The sequence below is a fragment of the Anser anser genome (assembly GCF_964211835.1).
Source record: "Anser anser genome assembly, chromosome: 6".
Taxonomy (NCBI): Eukaryota; Metazoa; Chordata; class Aves; order Anseriformes; family Anatidae; genus Anser; species Anser anser.
The window spans coordinates 19,429,341-19,448,106 of NC_139726.1; the positions used below are offsets into that span (position 1 = coordinate 19,429,341).

Below are 18,766 nucleotides of genomic sequence, written 5' to 3' on the forward strand. Positions count from 1 at the left end.
TGGTTATTTAAATATAAATATAAAACTTAGGACTTACAGCTCTTGAATTGCATCATTTTTTGAGACCTATTTCTTCTTTGTTAGGACTTGTAGTCCTGCCAGTTCCACATAATCAGCAAAGTTAGCAAACAATTTTTCCTTCTTCTAGGATCACTATGGGTAATTCAGTAGTTACAGTAAATATTTTAGGTAGCATGGAGAGAAGAGGCAACAAGAATTTCTTTAGATTCAGTGTATGGGATTAAATGTGTAGTATTTAGAAGACAGAACTCTCTTCCCAATTTCTCTCTTCTTCTCCCTCTGTTTGCTCTTTAAAAGCAAAAATTACTATTTTATTTTAGAGCATAAACTTTTTTTTTTTTAATTTAAGATTAATTTTCTTAGAGTAGTATTTTGAAAACTACAGCAAATTCCAAAGTAACCTACACTTTGGTCATAGTTGCTAATTACCATTATATTTTTGGGACAGATTTTATTTGAAATTTGTATTAATTGTTTCAGCAACGAAAGTAGAAATACGCCAATGTAATTTGCTCCAGTCACAAATTTAGGAAGCATTGTCAAAGAAGGAGAAAGCTATTCTGCAGAAAAGACTAGATGGGCTTGATGACTAGCATTACTGGAATGAGATGAAATTCAGAACTATAAATGAAAAGGCATGCACTTAGGGACAATTCTGTTAGAGTACAGGAACACACAGCTGGGAATAACTGAGAGTAAAAGGATCACAGAACCACAGAGTGATGGCAAGTTGCCACTTGTGCATTTTAATGCTCAACCTTAACATTTAACACACATTTCAATTTTTACAGAGTTTTGAGAAGAAGCACTTTTTTTTCTTTTTTTTTTTTATTATTTTTATTTTATTAATCAGGGTTATCTATAGATGAAGGGCTCCTAGACATCCTGGAAATGACCCAGAAGTTTCTCAGCTCTGTCCAGTCAAAAACTCATTCCCTGTCATGTAGAATTTCTTTACGTGTGACACAGAACACTTTTTCCACTCTGCCTTTTATGGGGACCATGAGTGCTTCTTCACTGCATGAATAGAAAATAGGACAAAGTCCACTTCACGCTTTCAGACATGCCAGAATAGTGGGAATGTGGATACCACCGGTGATAGAACTAGTCATAAAGTTTATCCATGGCTGTGGGTAGGAAATTAGACAACAGTCGAATGTTAACTATTATCAGAATTCGTGTTATTCCATATTTATATTTTAGGTAGTTTTTGATGTGAACAATGATTTTTAAATGTTACATTTGATTGGTTTTTGATTGATACTTACTGTTCGATTTAATCGTTATCTCTTCCTATCTCTATTAATTTTATCTATCACATTTAATACAGCTATGTAGCATCCAATTAATACTTTTTAACAATTGTTACTAGTTTCTCTGCCTGTACTACTGTGGTCTCCTCTTTAGAAATATATATATTTCTCTTTTAGATTGCAAAGACCATATTGCATTTCCTTCCCATCTGTGTCTCTAAAGTGCTTGTTCTTTTCACCTTACAGTCTAGCAAGACCCTAGACCCAAGTATCTAAGGCAGTGGGATAGTGTCCCACTGGCTGTTTTCTTTTCGTCTGTACTGTTCACTGTTTTTCCTAACTCAGTGCCTGTAGATTGTATAGCACAGGTGGAAATCAAATTGAGGTCTCAACTAATTTCTGACCCATATCATAAGTAATAAATAATCAGACTAATCATACAGTTTAATGTAGTATAACAGTAGTGGCAGAGTGAAGCCCCTTTTCCATATTGTGTGGATTACCCAAGCTTTTCAGGTACTTGGTTTATTTTATCTTTCATAAGCAGCTGCATAAACACATATACACATCCACATTTATTAATAATCAACATCCTTTTGTAGTTAGAAGCTGCTTTACCCCTTCTGTGAATTTGTGCTGTCTCATAATCCTCTTATTTTGAAGCTGCAGAGCAGCTCCAAGTAAACCACGGTCCTAAGAGGAGCCAGCCAGAAGTTGTCATCCAAAGCTTTTTAACCAAAAAAACTGATTGCATAGAACTGTTTGCAAAATTGCTATGGATTTCATTCAATCATTTGTGAAAGTAGAAAACCACATCAAAAGACTTTTCATTCTAACAGTGCTTTTACTATAATCTTAAAATATTCTGTAGTGTTTAAATGATTCAGAACCAATTCATTACTTCTGATGTGATTAAATTACATTTGTTGTTTGACACACTTGTTCTTAATTGCTTAAAAGTTTTGAAAACTCTCTTTTGATCCAATCAAACTGTTCTTTCTCTTGCCACAATTGCCAAAGAACCAAATTATCAATATTTGTCCTTCTTTTCACTGTCCTCTTTTAAATGCCACAGAAGTGGCTTTTCTTCTGCTTTTGTGTTCTTTCCTTCTCCAACCTTTCTCACTTTATAGTGACCCTTTACTTTTTATTACTTTCCACAGCTTCTTTAATCCTTTTCACAGCTCAAGGAAAGGAGATGGCAGAGGGACCGAAATAAATGACTACCGGAAGGTCTGAATCTCTAGGTACAGGAATGTGTTGCTTGAAAAGTTTGAAAGAGATTTGGGTATGTGTGAGAGTAGGAGGGAAGGGCGGAATATTTCTGGTCATGAAAGACAGAGGATAGAATAGTGGTATCAATGCAGTGGGAGAAAGAATGAACATCAGTAAGTGTAGAAAATACAGATTAAGCAGGAGAGAGAAAAGAAGTAAGATGACATTTAGGTTGTGTGCAGCCCAAAGCTGATTGACTTGCCACATGGGAAGGGCTTGTAGTGCTCCTGCTGGTCTCATCTTGTTCCCTACAGATAGTGGGTGATTACTGTACAGCAATTCTCTATTGCAGTGAACTTTACAAACTGCCACCCTTCCTCTGCGTTGCTGGGTTTCCCAGATTTAGAAAGAACACACATCAAATGTTCTATGTATGTATATTAGAAAACAGATACAAGTTTTGGTTGAAAATAAACCAGACTGCTGGGAGGCTCAGCAACTGCTTTGGTTGTACACTTGCCTGTGCAACCTCCATTTTTCTATTTCTCTTACTTTGCTATCCCTCCTACTTTCTTTTCTGTGTCACCTTCCAGTTTTAACAGCTATGGTCTCAACAGCAGTAGCTGCTATATATTCAAAAGAATTTTTGAGAATCCAGAGACCTGGCTGGTTATATAAAATTGAATATTTTAGTCCCCGAGTCTCAGCTTAAGCAAGTGTTCGAGCATGCAAAAATTCTTTACCATTTCTGACAGAAATTTATGGATATATATCAGTACCATCTAGTGGCAATAACAGTTACAACACCTAGTAGTCTCTCACAGGAAATGCCAGAGTTGACTTCAATATCCAGGATCCTTCAGCAGGAAGTTAGGTGTGGTCTGTAGAAGGAGAATTTAAAAAAAAAAAAAAAAAAAGAAAGAAAGAAAAAAAGGAAAAAAAAAAAAGAAGAAGAAGAAGGAAAAGACATGATGGAATTTTAGCTGCAGTCTTCCCTGGTGCCATTCCAAACCCACATAAGTGCAAGATTCTACACTGGTAATCAATTTTTAATTGTTTTCTGCAGTATTAAGACAAGATTATGCTTTTTTCTGTAATTGACTATAAAATCTGACAGGATTCTGCAGTAGGACCACTTGCATTTTCCTAATTAACCCTTCTGCTGCTACTGGTCTGTGCATGTATTCCAGCAGCAGTTTGCTACAGACCGTCCATGACAGAATGCACCAGGTGCATTTGCCCGCAGTGGAAGAGGATGTTTGCAGGGAGACCTGCAGGAGTTGGGATGTGTGTGGATGTCTATGTAGGTGTAAATGGCTATATGCATATGGATGAAAAGGAGGAGAAAGTATCCTGCCGCAGTTTATTTAGCAGGCTTCCAAAATAGGAATTTGTTGCAGCTGTGCTGGAGTATGTGTATTTAGAGAGACAGTAAAATAGGATCATACTGATTGTATTCTGACTATTGTATCATTTTAATTTGATAATTGTTTCCTGGGTTTATTTACTTATACAGAAGTTATTTTTTACTGCATTTTCTGTATTTTTAATGTGCTTACTCAGGACAAGGACTCTCGAGAAAAATGCGTGAAGGCTATGGCAGAGATCATGTTTATGATTTCATATTAAAGTATTTGCATTAGAAATATTTTCTGTTTGTTCTTTTTAACTGAACTGTCTGGAGACATTAAGAAAAGATGGTTCTGCTCTTACTACTGAAAATTGTTAAAAATATATACAATTTATATGGTATCAATCCTAAAAGGTCAACAAGTGCATTATCTAATGATTAAATATAATTTTTGTTTAATTCAGCAATTCTTCCAGTGCACAGTGTGCTGCCAGGCAGGGGATCTGAATTCAGGTGCTTATGCCTGATCCCTTGTTTCCTGAGCTGGCAGCTCTGCAAAGGCAGCATATTTGTACCTGAGCAGAAGGAGCATCTCACATTGCTTTCAAGTGATCCCTTTGGCTTTATGTGGCAGTAGTGGATTCTGAGAGTGATTACTGGTCCATGTTGTTGTAGGGATGGTTGGTTCAAGTTACAGCTTTCAGGATTATAAAATGGTGAACTGACTGGAGTTTCACTCCTCAAAACTGAACCATAAACAATTCCGAACTGCTGGTGCCTCACTGAATGCGCTGGAAAATATCTCCTACTTTATTCATTGGATTGATCATAGGATTACCCTTGAAAAAGGCAAGGTGATGTTATTGTGTTATATGTGACATTTTTATACAATCTTTTTTTTTTTTTTGACAATCTACCTTCACAAGGACTAAGAATTTTTTAAAGTAAATGTCACAAGAATTGATGCTTTCACCTCCAAGAGGTTAGCTGCAAAAGAAAATGGTTTGTCTAGAAAAAAAAAAAAAAAATTCACAGCAATCTCCTCTTGGATGATAATTACTGTCTTTAATAAAGATGTCCCACAGAAAATTCTATGAAGGTATATTCCTTTACATTGTCTATGGCTATTTGTGTTGCTCTAAAATGTTTGTTTTTGTTTTTGTTTTTGTTTTAATATATTTTTAGCACTTTTTTATGAGAGAGGCTAAGCAGTAATTAAGAGGTGCAGGATGAAAAGATGGCACAATCAGTGCTGGTACCACCAGGACCTGACAGCTTCCGCTATTTCACAAGAGAATCACTTGCAGCGATTGAACAGCGTATCAATGAAGAAAAAGCTAAGAAATCCAAACAAGAACGCAAAGATGATGATGATGAAGATGGCCCAAAGCCAAACAGCGACTTGGAGGCAGGAAAAACACTGCCATTTATTTATGGTGACATACCTCCAGGAATGGTGTCCGAGCCCTTGGAAGACCTGGACCCATATTATATCAATAAAAAAGTGAGTGTGTTGTACATGTCTATGAAACCTTAAGAAGATAAAAATAGAGCATACTCTCTCGCAGTCTCCTTTGCTTTACACTGTTTCGGACCCAGTCTTTATTTAAAATTACATTCCCCTGGCAGCTGATTTAATTGGCAGAAATCTCAGTTGTAAGAACCGAAGTTAGTAATGCAAGTTGGTGGAACCTAGTCTGTAGGTAGAGATGCATTTATGTTTATTTTGATATACTTGGCATGTTACTAAAATTTGTAGCTTTCAGTGTTTCATATGCGGGAAAAATCATGAAAAAGTAACACAAGGGATATCTTTAGAATGTTATTATTTCATTAATTGTTCTGTTTTAGAAGTGAAAGGAGCAGATCTTCATCCTGAAACCCATCTGAAAGGTAGCTAGACACATCACTAGCTTTCATCACTATCGCACAGAAAGCCTAGGCTGCTTTCTCTTGTTCGTAAGAATAGGGAAGTATGCAAAGGTAATTTCTCAAGATATGCTGAAGATCTTCCTCTTTCCTCTTCGTTCACTATATAGAGGAATCGTATATCCAATTTACATACTCTGTGTTAAAAGTTTTTCACAACCAGGTTTATATTGCTCTGATTGTTATTAAAGAGGAGGTGGCAAAAAAAAAGAGGCAGGTAAAGAGGATGTAGAAATTCCTCTTGGAGTGTTTGCAGAAGTAATTCAAATAATATTTTATAGATTTTTTTTTTTAATAAGAACATGTATTCTCTCTCTTTCTCTCTTTTTTTTTTTTTTAAACAAAATAATCTATAACAACTGTGGAGCCAAACGCAGTATTACTAAGCTTTAGACTTTTGTCTGGATGGAATTAGGTTTCCTCCAGAACTCCATTTCCTTAGGATTTGGCATCATATGTATTGCATCATCATTATTCTACCAGAAAAGAAGAAATTACTGATGAATTTTCTGTCTCTGTCATTTTTTCTTGTTCTTTCTTTTGTTTTTCTTGTGGAATTTATCAAGTGAGTGAAAACAATGAATTAAAAAACAACAACAACAAACCAAACATGAAAGCAAAAAATGACTGAAGAAAATGGAAGAAAACCCTCAAGAAATGTTAGGAGTCAAATTTGAACTAATTAAAAAAAATTAAAAAAAATCCTGCAGGAATTAGGGATTTACCTTATCACTAGTATGGACCTTAGAGACAACCTAGACAACCTAAACAGAGACAACAGCCTTAAAAACTAAGCTCTACCTTAAATTTTCATTGCAGAATTTCCAAATCTCAATTCATTCTATGGAGAATTGTGACTTAAATTTTCAATTAAATTTTAAGTTAAATATTGTGTTCTGCTCTCTTTACTCAAGTGGTTAATCCTGTTGAAGTCAGGAAGTAGAGCAAATGAGATTTGGGTCAAAGTGCTGGTTCCTTTCCTTCCTGCTTTTCCAGTTCTGTAGTAATAAAAAAAAAAAAAATGGTGCTGGAAATGCTTAAATTAACACACGTATTATCATGGTTTGGAAACCAGAAAAGTAATTCTGCAATTTATTGTGAAAATGAAGTACATACCTTCTGAATTGCTTGCTCTAGAGTGAGAGACATACATAGCAATTGCCTTGATTTTTTTCAAAAGCATAGTGGTTTCTAGCTTGAGATGTAAGATTTCAAACTACACACATTGCAATCATATTTCTCCTGATATTTTTCTTAGTGTTCTTTGTATATTTTTGAACATCTTTTTTGTGTATTTAGGTCAGGTTCCATTTTAATTTTTCAGTATGTCTTGGTTGGCCAGCACTGCAGAAATAATGCTTCAACAGATGTTTTGACAGAATAAAAGGAACAGAAGACGTGAGAAACTCTGATTTTGGGGTAGAGTTTCTTGAACTCAAAAAGGAGTATTAATGGAGTTGAAAAGCAATGATAAATAAGATAGCACATTAGAGACTCTTTCTTTCTCCTCTACAATTAAGTACCAAAGTATGGCTTGAGAATCAGCATGTATCTGAGAATGGAAATGTGTTCACTTTGGAAGAGCTAAAGTTTATGATTTCAAGCAGGGGGAGGCCTCATGTTTCCAGGATTTCAGCTGCTGTATTTGGCACACCTGCTCAGAAGGCAGAGCATAATCTTTGCAAATGCTGCCCTCTGATTCCAGCTGTGGTAGATGATGGCTCCTGGCAGTGCTCCAGGTTTGCATGGCTTATGTTCCCTTTCGGCTTCTTAGGGCTGCCACAAAGCTAACTAGATCCTCTTACCTTCAAAGCACATGAACTTTCACCCGTGTTTGGAAAGAAGAGATAATAGAAATAGGAATTTATCCAAATACATGGTAATCTAAATAATAATAATAATAATAATAATAATAATAAAACATACTGCATATTAAACAAAGACTTTATCCTTCTTTATTTCCCAGGTTTTAAGGAAAAAATATTACATTTATAAATGCTTTTTTAATGTTAGCAGTATGCATGAGTTATTGATGAAACCATGGAGAAACAGTGAAAATACATGGATTATTGAATTCTGTATTAGGTAAAAGTAAAGCATGGCATAAGAAAAATAGAATTGCAGGTATGAAACTCTCAAAAGAAATAGTTCAAAAGAGAAGCAATATGTTATTCTTTTCATAGAGTACTGTGAAAACTATCCACTGCATTAATGTTATGTCCAAAAACTGCAGTTTCCTTTTTTGCAATTTCACCTTTGAAAATTATATCACTCCACGCACTATTGTCTTAGTACTTTCATGGTGTGATAATTAATGCTGGTTATTTGGAATGCTGGCGATTAAATGATTCATTAAAGTTTTTGAAAGTTGTGTACATCCGTATTTTTGTTATAAGCTGTAGAAAATATACGAATACCTCAGATATTAGTACCTTCGCCTACTACCTTTGCACCTTATGTACCTGTCTTTGTTTTCTAGCTAGCAATAGCAGGATTGCTTATGATTTCTAAATAAATGCTCAAAATGTTTTCATGCAAGTTTATTGATAGTAATTTGACTGGAGTCTGCTATATGTGAACTGGACAAGGGGATTGTGATTCTGGGGCAGGCAGGGTGGGGTGGGGAGGTGCAAATAGAAGAAAAGTCTGACCAAATACATTTCATTTCAATTATGAAATGAAAATTATTCAAGGTTTGAATTTGTAAACTGTTTGTTACTTGTTAGTATCTTTTAAGTGTTATTTTCCATTCTGTGTTCTTTTTTCCAGACCTTTATAGTATTGAATAAAGGGAAGGCAATATTCCGATTCAGTGCCACCTCTGCCCTGTACATGTTAACTCCTTTCAATCCTCTTAGAAAAATAGCTATTAAGATTTTGGTACATTCATATCCTTTTCAAGTGGTTAGTCTAAAATTGTAGTCAATGAGATGTTACTTAGTTTTTAAATCATTCTCTGATGCATGTTCCAAGATCAGCAGGATCCATAGTGCTTTGTCCTTCTTCTCTCTACTGTTTCTCCCATCTTTTTTTTTTCTTTTTCCCTTTTTATTGTTGTGTTTGTCATTGGTGGAAGCCAGATATCAGAAGCCAGGTAACCAATCATCTTCCTTTACATTTTTTCCTTGTCTTTCTTCTTCCCCCACCTATTTATTTTTTTCCTTCCCTCTTATTTTTCATGTAATCCTCACATCTTTCATCTTTTCCCCTCCCACCACATTTTTTTCACAAACGGACATACTGCTCAAAATACTTTCAGTTCTTCACTGACACTTTGTGTTAAAACCAAATCTTTTATCCCAGTTATGTACTCGCATGAATATTTAGTGAAAATATGGTTTCATTATTCCTTTTCATTTTCATATTCAGATCCCACTTGCAGAAGGCTAGTTTGATAGAACTGCATAGGTTTCTTGTCTTACACATTCTCAGTCCGATATGTGTCCAGCCTGTATTTATTTCTTGATCATTATTGCCTTATGCATTTGTAATTCTGTAGATACTGTAATATCAGTCTTCAAGTAGGTCCCGATATTTCCACATTATAGGTAGAGATTTGCAAAGGTAAATGGTCATAATGTCTCATTTTGTCTTTCTCAGTGTTTTGATATGTGACTACAATGGGCATTCCATTGGTCTGGTCCCAAATACTGATACAAAGTCGTTGAGGGCTTTGACTTCAAAAAGTTTTTTACTTAAGGAGAACATATGAATGTTTGCACATTTATATTTCAGAGAAGTCTACCATAACCACACTGAAAGCAGTTTTCTGTAGCATTACATAGAGGTATCTTAAGATCGTGTAGAATAAACTTTGGAAGGATTATGTAATAATTTTAATATAATGGAAGTCTGTTAATTATGATTATCTAATACGCATTGGATGTTGTTATCAACGTCTAGCCTACAAATGACTTCAGAATCAGTCATAACACTGCATAGTCTGTTTTATATTTGCTTGCTAAAAGTGCCACTACAAATAACTATTTGAGAGTTATGTGACATTCTGTAGCATGTAACAGAGCATTATTCAATTACATGGAGTAATGGAAGATCATGGAAGTAAGATGGTAGTAAATAGCTGTAGTGACCAAAGTCAGAATATTAAAAATCATTGTTTAACATTTTGGGAAGGTACATTCCACTTATTTCTCGCCTGATGAAAGAATAGTGGGGATTTTCAACCGTGAGAGGATATTTCTTCAAAAGGGGATTTTTGAAGCCTACATTATGGACTTGTGAAGTAGTCATAACACATTATTTGTTATGTTTTAGAATACTGTCTTTTCTCTTCTGCTCCTTTCACTTATTAATTATACAGAAAGAAGCTACGTTCCAAGTAAAAGATTTGAAATCTGTTTAATGAGATGAAAGACCTGGAGAATTGCTGACTGTAATGTCACTAGTTTGACAGTTCAGAAGGCAGAGGTATTTACTGTTGCTTGAAGGTTTTGTTTTGTTTGGTTAATGTAGACATATAAAGGGATGTGTGAGGGGAACATCACAGTACTTCCCACACCATAATACTCAGATTCCTAGAGTGGAGCACCGTGTCAACCTGCATTTTAGTTAAATAAACTAAAGCTCTTAAAATCGAGTTTTGCTCTCTCTCTAATTTTAGGTGATGGTGCCATCATGTGGACATTTTGTGTATCATTGTGCGGTTTTCATTTTGGTGTTCCTATTTTCATTTCTAAGAATGTATCAGTCCTGTGAGTGAAGGTTTGTAAATCTAGAGCAGTTCTGTCACAATCAATGAAATTGTTTATGATTTGGAATTGTTCTGGAATTTGCTCTAGTTTTTTTTTTTCCTAATGTATATTACTAAAAAAAAGCGAAAACAACAACAAAAAAACTTACATACAGCAAACAGGTCAGCCTGTTTTGTCTAGGTCATCCAACAAAAATCTTTTTTTGTATTACTCCACTAGATTAGAAACCACTACTTTAAATGTTCACATTTTTATTTCAAAAGAAAGAAATCATCTAACATCCTCTTAAAGTTAAGTGGTTTTTTGGGTATATATATGTCTATCTTTCTTTTAATTTTTGGTGTGTGGTTGTCCTCTTTTAACTAAAAAGCAGTGACTATGGAGGCTTTAACATACTCATATTTCCTGAGCATCAACATAGCAGTGGAGGGATAAATAGCTCCTGATACTGGATATCTGCCAGGCCAGGATGTTGTTTGATATTCTTTTAATGAGATTTTCTGGCTTACATTCCTTAACTCTTAACCTACATTATTCAGCATGCTTATCATGTGCACTATTTTGACCAACTGTGTATTTATGACCATGAGTAACCCTCCAGACTGGACGAAGAATGTAGAGTAAGTTAAATGGATTTTCTTTGACTAATATTCAGTAATCTGAAATAAACTGCTGTTTATCATGTTATATTAATAAGGATGGCATTTACTGACAGCAACTACTTTGTGGCATATGCTTTCAACAGCCATTCAGATGCTAGTTTCTTCTGTGTAAATCAATATATTTTCTAACACTTCCCTCATTACAGATTGTTAAATTTCAATTCTCTATTTCCAATATTAGATGAGTAATATAAGAAGATGAATCTAGTCTTATGACCATGCAAAAAAGTGGATGATAAATATTTTACGCTGCATTCTGTGTTGCGTCTTTGCAAGAACGTGGGGAAATGCACCCTCCTATCTCTATTGCAGCAGCCATTACAGATAAAGAGTCCACTGGATGGCTTGTTTACTATTGTGCATCTTTCATTTACCAAAGACAGACCAATAATGAAAAGTTTGTATGAAAAATAAGCTATTACAAAAGTATTTAAGGGATTGGCTAATCCTCCCATAGGAAGTAACAACTAGAAAAAGAAAAGTTCCAATATGGTATCAACACTTTGGTCCCCATATACAATTGGCTCAAATTTTGTGATGTTTCCAAGTCTGTAGACCAGAGTGTGAAACACTGCTCTTGATGGTGCTTCATTTTTGCAACAGCATTTTATGCTTCTGCTGCTTCTTCCCTCCTAACTGCTTTGGATGATAAGTACCAGTTTAATCTTTGGCAATCAACAGGGAAATCATAGGGCTATTAAAGACAGTGTAGGCATTCTCATTTTGAGTTCAATATGAACTACATGCACTCAGTATGTCTGGCATATTGTGAGGATTTATGAATAAAGATAGCTAGCTTGAATATTTCTTCATGTCATTATATTATGCCATTTATATATATAATGGAAATCCTGTCATCGGTTGAGTAAAGTTGTGCAGGAAAAAACATTTTTTTATAGTGATTGAACTGAAAAAAGTTCATACTGGAAAATTGGTTTCAGGTTGAGTCAAGTCTGAAAAGCAGTTCAAGCCTTTTAAACAGTTTAATTTGAAAAAGTGTTTTATCGTCTTTTCCATTAAAGATACAAATGAAACTAAATTTCAAAATGACATCATTTGGAGATAGAACATTGAAGTGACTCAGAATGACAGAATTAAACATTTTTACCTTTTATGTTGCAGCCACATTTTTTTTTAGTCAAAAAAAAGTAGCTGAATTTTATTGGAATTAGTAAATATTTTTGGTTGTTTTTGCACAGGATTTTGCATCTGAAAATACTGGGTTTGTTCCAGTACTATGCCTGTCTTGCTGAAGGTGCAGTACTGGGTACAACTACTCTGTAGCAAAGTCAATGAGTGATGATGAGAGGTTGACACATTGCGAGATCATGGTACTGTCCAATATTTCAGCATAAAAATAATATTGAAGAAATACACTTTTAGTCTGGAAGCAACTTTTGAAATCATGATGTATTTAGATGTATGTTCTTATAACATTGATTTAGATTGGACATAAACATGCACCAGGGAAGTAACAGGGAATTTTACATCTGATTCATTGGTGTAGATTATAGAATCTGATCTTCAGCCTATGGATTGTCATGTAGTCTATTAATTGTAATTTGATTCCTACTTCTCCCTTAAGGAATAAATTCTGCAGAAGTTTAAAGTTAGTTGTATCTTGCATTAAATTCTTAATGCCACTCAAAGAGAAGAAGATGGGACTAGAGAGCATATGGTGTACAGAAAACATAAATGTGTTTCTATAAACTCTGTCTTGCATATTTTCCTTAGATACACATTCACTGGAATTTATACCTTTGAATCACTTATTAAAATTCTTGCAAGGGGCTTCTGCTTAGAAGATTTTACATTTCTTCGAGACCCATGGAATTGGCTAGATTTCACTGTCATTACATTTGCGTAAGTTTCCCTTTTTAAAAAAAAAAATCTTTCTGATAGCATGAAATTAGTGACTAAAAATTGCCTCATATTTTGTCAGCCAGAACATTTGGAGCCTGGACTTCCTGCGGTTTCAATATGTTTCTTCTACCTCTTTTACACATTTTAGTATTTCTAACTGAGCATGTGCTGCAGAGGCCAGCATCGTGTGTCAGCCTGTTAGGATTGTGAATGCCATCAAGCCTGAACTGTTCATATCCTGTCTCCTTTCTGCATACCAGCATTAAAGGAATCATTCTGACTTCCTGCTAGAAGCTGACCAAATTAGGTTGCAAAAATCAAGTGAATGTGGTTTAGTTTGATAAAATTTAATTTAATTTTATGGTCAGAAGGATATTTATAACACAGGCAAAATACAGTGAACGCTGAAGAGGTCTTAATCAAAGACCCAAGCAAATAGAATAAAATCTGCCTCAATTCTGAGTAACTGTGATTTAATCCTACAGGTATGTAACAGAATTTGTAAACCTAGGCAATGTTTCAGCTCTTCGAACTTTCAGAGTATTGAGAGCTTTGAAAACTATTTCTGTAATCCCAGGTAAGATGTAGTTGGTGTAAGGTGTTAGGCCCCTCATTTCTCCAATTGTTATTTGTGTGCTGTCATTGTGTTTGTGTGTGAACTCCCCTATTACAGATATGTGACAGAGTTTGTGGACCTGGGCAATGTCTCAGCGTTGAGAACATTCAGAGTTCTCCGAGCTTTGAAAACAATATCAGTCATTCCAGGTGAGAGCTAGGTTAAACACTGAGGCTGACTTTTGTTCCACAGAGGCTGTATTCACGTTTTTAAAACATAAGCCTTGTTTGCTACACATTGTTAACAAAATAAAAAAGCAGGAATCAAGACATAATTTTATTTAGATTGATTTTTGCTTTTTTTATTAGCTGTGCTTTCTTTTCAAAAAATCAGCCTTTGAGTTTAACAAATTCTTGCATGAGATATTTGCAGTAAACAGCCTATGTGATTTGCATCTTATGACATCAAGCTTTCCTTTATATGTTTTAAATATAAGTTAATTTTAAGCTTTCATATTGATGCAAATTTTATCATTTATTACAGGCACTTGATATATCAACTTTAACTCAGTTTCAAATGTCATATATAAAAAATTAATCTCTAAAGGATAGCATGGGCCATGCATGGGGAATTGTTTTAAAGATGTCTTTCTTCTCCAAACCATCATCCCTCTCATATCGTAAGAACATTATTATTAGGTTATTTTTAAAATAAGAATTTATTATGTCTTTGTAATAGGTTTATAAATGCAGAATAATTTTTGAAAAGTTCATATAAGAAAGGTTTGGGCAAGAAGCATCAGCAAAAGCAAACAATACTTTCCTATGTAAGGTTGAGATATAGCATGAGTAATAAAATCACTTGTTTTGGCATAAACAATGTGTTTGGTAATACCTACTTTTTATTTCTGTACACTCTAGAATAAGCATAAATTTACAGCTTTTCACTCATCTTCACAAGTAACCAGTCTTTTCATGGATATTATTGTATCACAAACATTAGACTCATTTAGTTGTCATTTTGCATGAAATCTTTATCTTGTCAGAAAAAAATCACGTTTTTTTGTGTGTTTAGTATGTTTAACATCATCATAAAAATCTTTTCTCTTTGCAGGCTTGAAGACTATCGTGGGAGCCCTAATTCAGTCTGTGAAGAAGCTCTCAGATGTTATGATCCTGACTGTGTTTTGTCTGAGTGTATTTGCACTAATAGGACTGCAGCTGTTCATGGGCAACTTGAGGAATAAATGCCTGCAGTGGCCTCCAGACAATTCTACTTTTGAAACAACTGTTATTTCCTACTTTAATAGCTCTATAGGTGAAAACGGCACATTTATTAATACAACAATGACAATATTTAACTGGGATGAGTACATCGAAGATAGAAGTAAGAATGATACCATTTACTGCATTGTTTTTTCTGAAACTTTTTAAAACAGATACAAAAGCATATCAGTACATTTTCATTGCAATTAAAATGTTGTTTCCTAGTCAAGAAACACAAAAGCACTTATAGTTTTTGCAGATTATAGTTTTAGTTTTCATTTAAAAAATAAACACTCTGTGTTATAAATAAAGCAACAGTCAAAATGAATATATTCATAATATTGTACTGGGTACCAACAAATCTTTTTTTTTTTTTTTTTCTTTTTTTAACCTACCGTGTAGGACTTTTAGAGTAAATCCACATTGTGTGTAGGACTTTTAAAGTAAATCCACATTGGAGCACGATGCGGAAATATCCTCCTGAAATGGTGTAACAGTTCTAATATGGGATCTGAAATCTGCATAGCTACATTAGTGCAAGATAATGCCCCAAATCATAAATCCACATTTGGACATCAGTTATCTCACTAATCCTACCACAGCATGTACATGAAGCTGCACTGTTTGTTCTGGAACTTGGTTGTGAACATCTCTGCACCATACGCCCTTGCACAGCACAAACATGTCTTTATGAGTATACTGGTCCTATGCATCTAAACGTAGCAAAATAAGAACCACATTACATGTTATGTATCTTTTCATTTGTTTCCAATCTGTTGAAAATCAAGAAACTAGTATTTTTGTCTCTGTTGTACCACATAATACAGTGTTTTCACCTGAGAATTAAGGTAGTTAATGTCACTGTGTTAACAGTGACGTCTATAATATATCTACTCTGTTAACAGAAAAGTCTTAAAACTCAGAACAGCTCTGAAAGTATCCCTAGTGCATTGCTATTCTGTTTTTCATAATGGAAAATAGCTTCAGTCTCTCCTATTTACATATAGTTAATGTATTTAGAGTTTTAACTTTCTAATTAGGCACAATTTTTTTTTTTAATGAAGTCTGCATAAATGGTGTAACTGATGACTACATCACTGAAAGTTAGGATCCCTCAGTTTAACAGCTAAATGCTTTTGGATCCAAGTCTGGTTGCTTTATAATCTTTTAATATACTTATCATCTCAGCATGCTAGTAGTCTCATAGAAATGCAGGATTTGAGAAGATTTTGGATGATAACCTGTTCTTAAAAACCTCTGAAAAAGAAATTCTATTGCTATTCTAATCTATTCAATTCTATTCTATCTCATTCCATTTCTTTCCATTCCATTCCCTCTTGAGCTGCTTCTTGTACTACATCACACAAATAGAAAGTTTTTTCTGAATATCTGACCTAAGTTTTCTGAATTTCAGATACTACTTCTTCTGAGATCTTAAGAATAAGATAATAATAATCTACTTTATATTAATTTTTACAACATTTTAAAACTGTTATCTTCTCTCTGGTGTTTTCTAAACTAAGCAAACCTATTTTCTCTGTTTCATGTTCTCTGTACCTCTTCAACAATTTTTGCTTTTCTGGACTGTTTCCAATTAGTCTGTTTTGTTATGGTTTTCGTTTGTTTGTTTTAAGTAAGGTGCTCAAATCTGGTAGGTACTCCTCTAGTAAAGGTACAAGGTAGCGAGAAGTAATTAGCTCATGCCACAGATCTAACATTACTATTAATACATCTCAAAATTACACCATTTTTGTATCAGTGCTGTATTGTTGATTCACAGTCAACTTGTGGTTCATGACAGTCACTGCATCTTTTTGTACAGCAGTGGCTGTGGCCAGATCCTATCTGTTTTGCATTTATGTATTCCATTTTGTCTTGTCAACTGTAGCGTTTTCCACTTGTCTCTGTTGAAATAAATCCAATTGCTTTTAGACCAGCTAGTTAGTTTGCAAAGGTCATTCTAAATTTCAGTCATCTCCTCTCCTAGCTTTATGTCTTCAACATATTTGATGTGTTTTTTTTTTTGTATTAGGTCTCATCTTGAGCTGTTAATGAAACTTCTAATAAAAACAGTGTATAGTGCGGATCCTTTGAGGATCTTCAGAAAACGCTCTTCTGAATTGACACTGGGTCACTGGCAACTGTTTTCTCAGAATCATTTTTCAAGCATTTTCTGATGATTCCAGCTGGAACATATCTCCCATACTTGCTTATGAAAGTGTCATGTAGGACTTGTACCTGTGACTACTGTCCTAACGTTGACAAAGGAGGATACTGAAATAGTTTTATGTACAGCTAATTTTTAATAAGCTCGTAATGACTTTTTTTTTTACTTTATTGATATCATCTTTATATTGAGAAATCAATCTTTTTTTTTTTTTTCAAAATACTGGACTGAGAATTGAGCTGACTTGACAGTTTATCTGGATACTCTTTTTACCAGAAGAGGAGCTGTGCTGTGCAGAAATGTGAATTGGGCACACAGACAGTTTTGAAAATTCAGCTTGGTGCCTATCTTCATCTTTATACATTTTAAGCTTTTTAAGTAGGAGTAGATCTCTCACAGGGTATGACTATGCAGGCACCTAAATATCTAAAAACCCATTGTCTTCTTATCTGATGTCAGAGAACAGAATGCAGATGCAGAAGTGATGCGCCCGATCTCTTTCTCATTAAAATAAGCAGATTTTATGCACTCTCCATCATATACTGGTGGTGACAGAGTAGAAGCAGTCAATAGGAACTGGTTGCAATTCCCTGCTTGTCTCTTTAGCATTAGCCCTCAGCTTCTTCATGCCAGCTAAGTTAGTCCATGCCAGCTGGCATTAGATCTCAAGGAACCATCTGTTTCCTGAGAACAGCCAGAGCATACCTAATTTTGGCAACTTTAGCTTAATATGCCACCTGATCCAAAAATCTCCACTAGAGATTCCCATTTTGCTATAAGAGCTCCAAACAAGCAATTGATGGCAAATCGGTTTTCATTTTCTGCATCAAAACAGAGAAAGAAAAGGTGGGAGTGGCTGGGAGAGGAGCAGGAGCAGAAGAAGGACAAGGAGAAAGAGGAGAAAGGAAAAAGAAAGAGAAAAAGAGAAAGAGGAAGGATAGAGAACGAGGGAAAGAGGGAAAGAAAGAAAGAAAGAGGGAAAGAGAAAGAAAAAGAAAGAGAAGAAAGAAAAAGAAAGAAAAGAAAGAGAAAGAAAAAGGAAAGAAAAAAGGAAAGAATGAGAAAGAAAAAGGAAAGAAAAAAAAGGAAGATTGTTGCAGGGGCTTTTTAAACTTTCAACTCTTTAAATTAATTTTAACCTCATTTTATTAGTTAGCCTATTAACAAAATGCATATAGATACTTCAGGTACATTTCTCTGCTATAGAATTTAGTGTAGTTTTCTTTATTTTGGTCATGTACGATAAAAGCTTGGTTTTGCCTTCCACTGCTCAAGTCAAGATCCACTTAAGAATACCTTGTGCATGTTGTGATGTGTTTTCATGCTGCAAAGACTTCAGTACTTTTTCCAGTAATATTTGGATAAAATAGTATGGGATTAATAGTTATAAATTAGTAACTTTAAATGGTATATATAAAAATGCTTGAAAAAGGCAGGGAATTGCTCTCCGTATTTGTCCTGTTTTCCTGGTATTCATTCACTCATTAGCTGACATAAACAATTTGTTAATCTGTCATTTGTATCCTTACTCAATTGTGTAGGTTACTGAGAATAAATCATATGACTACCTTTCTATTCTCTAAAGAAAGACCAACTTCAAGACTATATAAAAGTAATTTTCCTGTCAAAACAGTGTTTTCCATATTTTTTTTTAATTTCTGATCGTTGTATATTGCAGTTAAACAGTTAGCTCTGCTTATTTCTTCAAAGTGTAAAAGTTTTTGTCATAGCTCAATTTCCCATAGGGTATAAATGATGTCTTTATCTTATTC

The 18,766-nt window shown here is 34.5% G+C and overlaps 1 protein-coding gene across 6 annotated transcripts in view; it reads left to right on the forward strand.

Moving 5' to 3' along the window:
- Nucleotides 1–18,766, forward strand: part of LOC310901350 (sodium channel protein type 2 subunit alpha) — a 79,246-nt gene that overhangs the window by 16,753 nt on the left and 43,727 nt on the right. For 2 of the 6 annotated variants that reach the window (XM_083840701.1, XM_083840703.1), the window contains exons 1-7: nucleotides 19–3,527; nucleotides 5,026–5,344; nucleotides 8,539–8,656; nucleotides 11,011–11,101; nucleotides 12,878–13,006; nucleotides 13,492–13,583; nucleotides 14,676–14,948. In XM_083840701.1, coding sequence (XP_083696827.1) covers nucleotides 5,078–5,344; nucleotides 8,539–8,656; nucleotides 11,011–11,101; nucleotides 12,878–13,006; nucleotides 13,492–13,583; nucleotides 14,676–14,948 — 970 coding nt within the window. In that variant the 5' untranslated portion in view covers nucleotides 19–3,527; nucleotides 5,026–5,077. Of the gene's footprint in view, nucleotides 1–17; nucleotides 3,528–5,025; nucleotides 5,345–8,538; nucleotides 8,671–11,010; nucleotides 11,102–12,877; nucleotides 13,007–13,491; nucleotides 13,584–13,679; nucleotides 13,772–14,105; nucleotides 14,242–14,675; nucleotides 14,949–18,766 lie in introns of those variants that run through there. The other 4 variants (XM_083840702.1, XM_083840704.1, XM_083840705.1 and 1 more) reach the window with 4 other exon arrangements.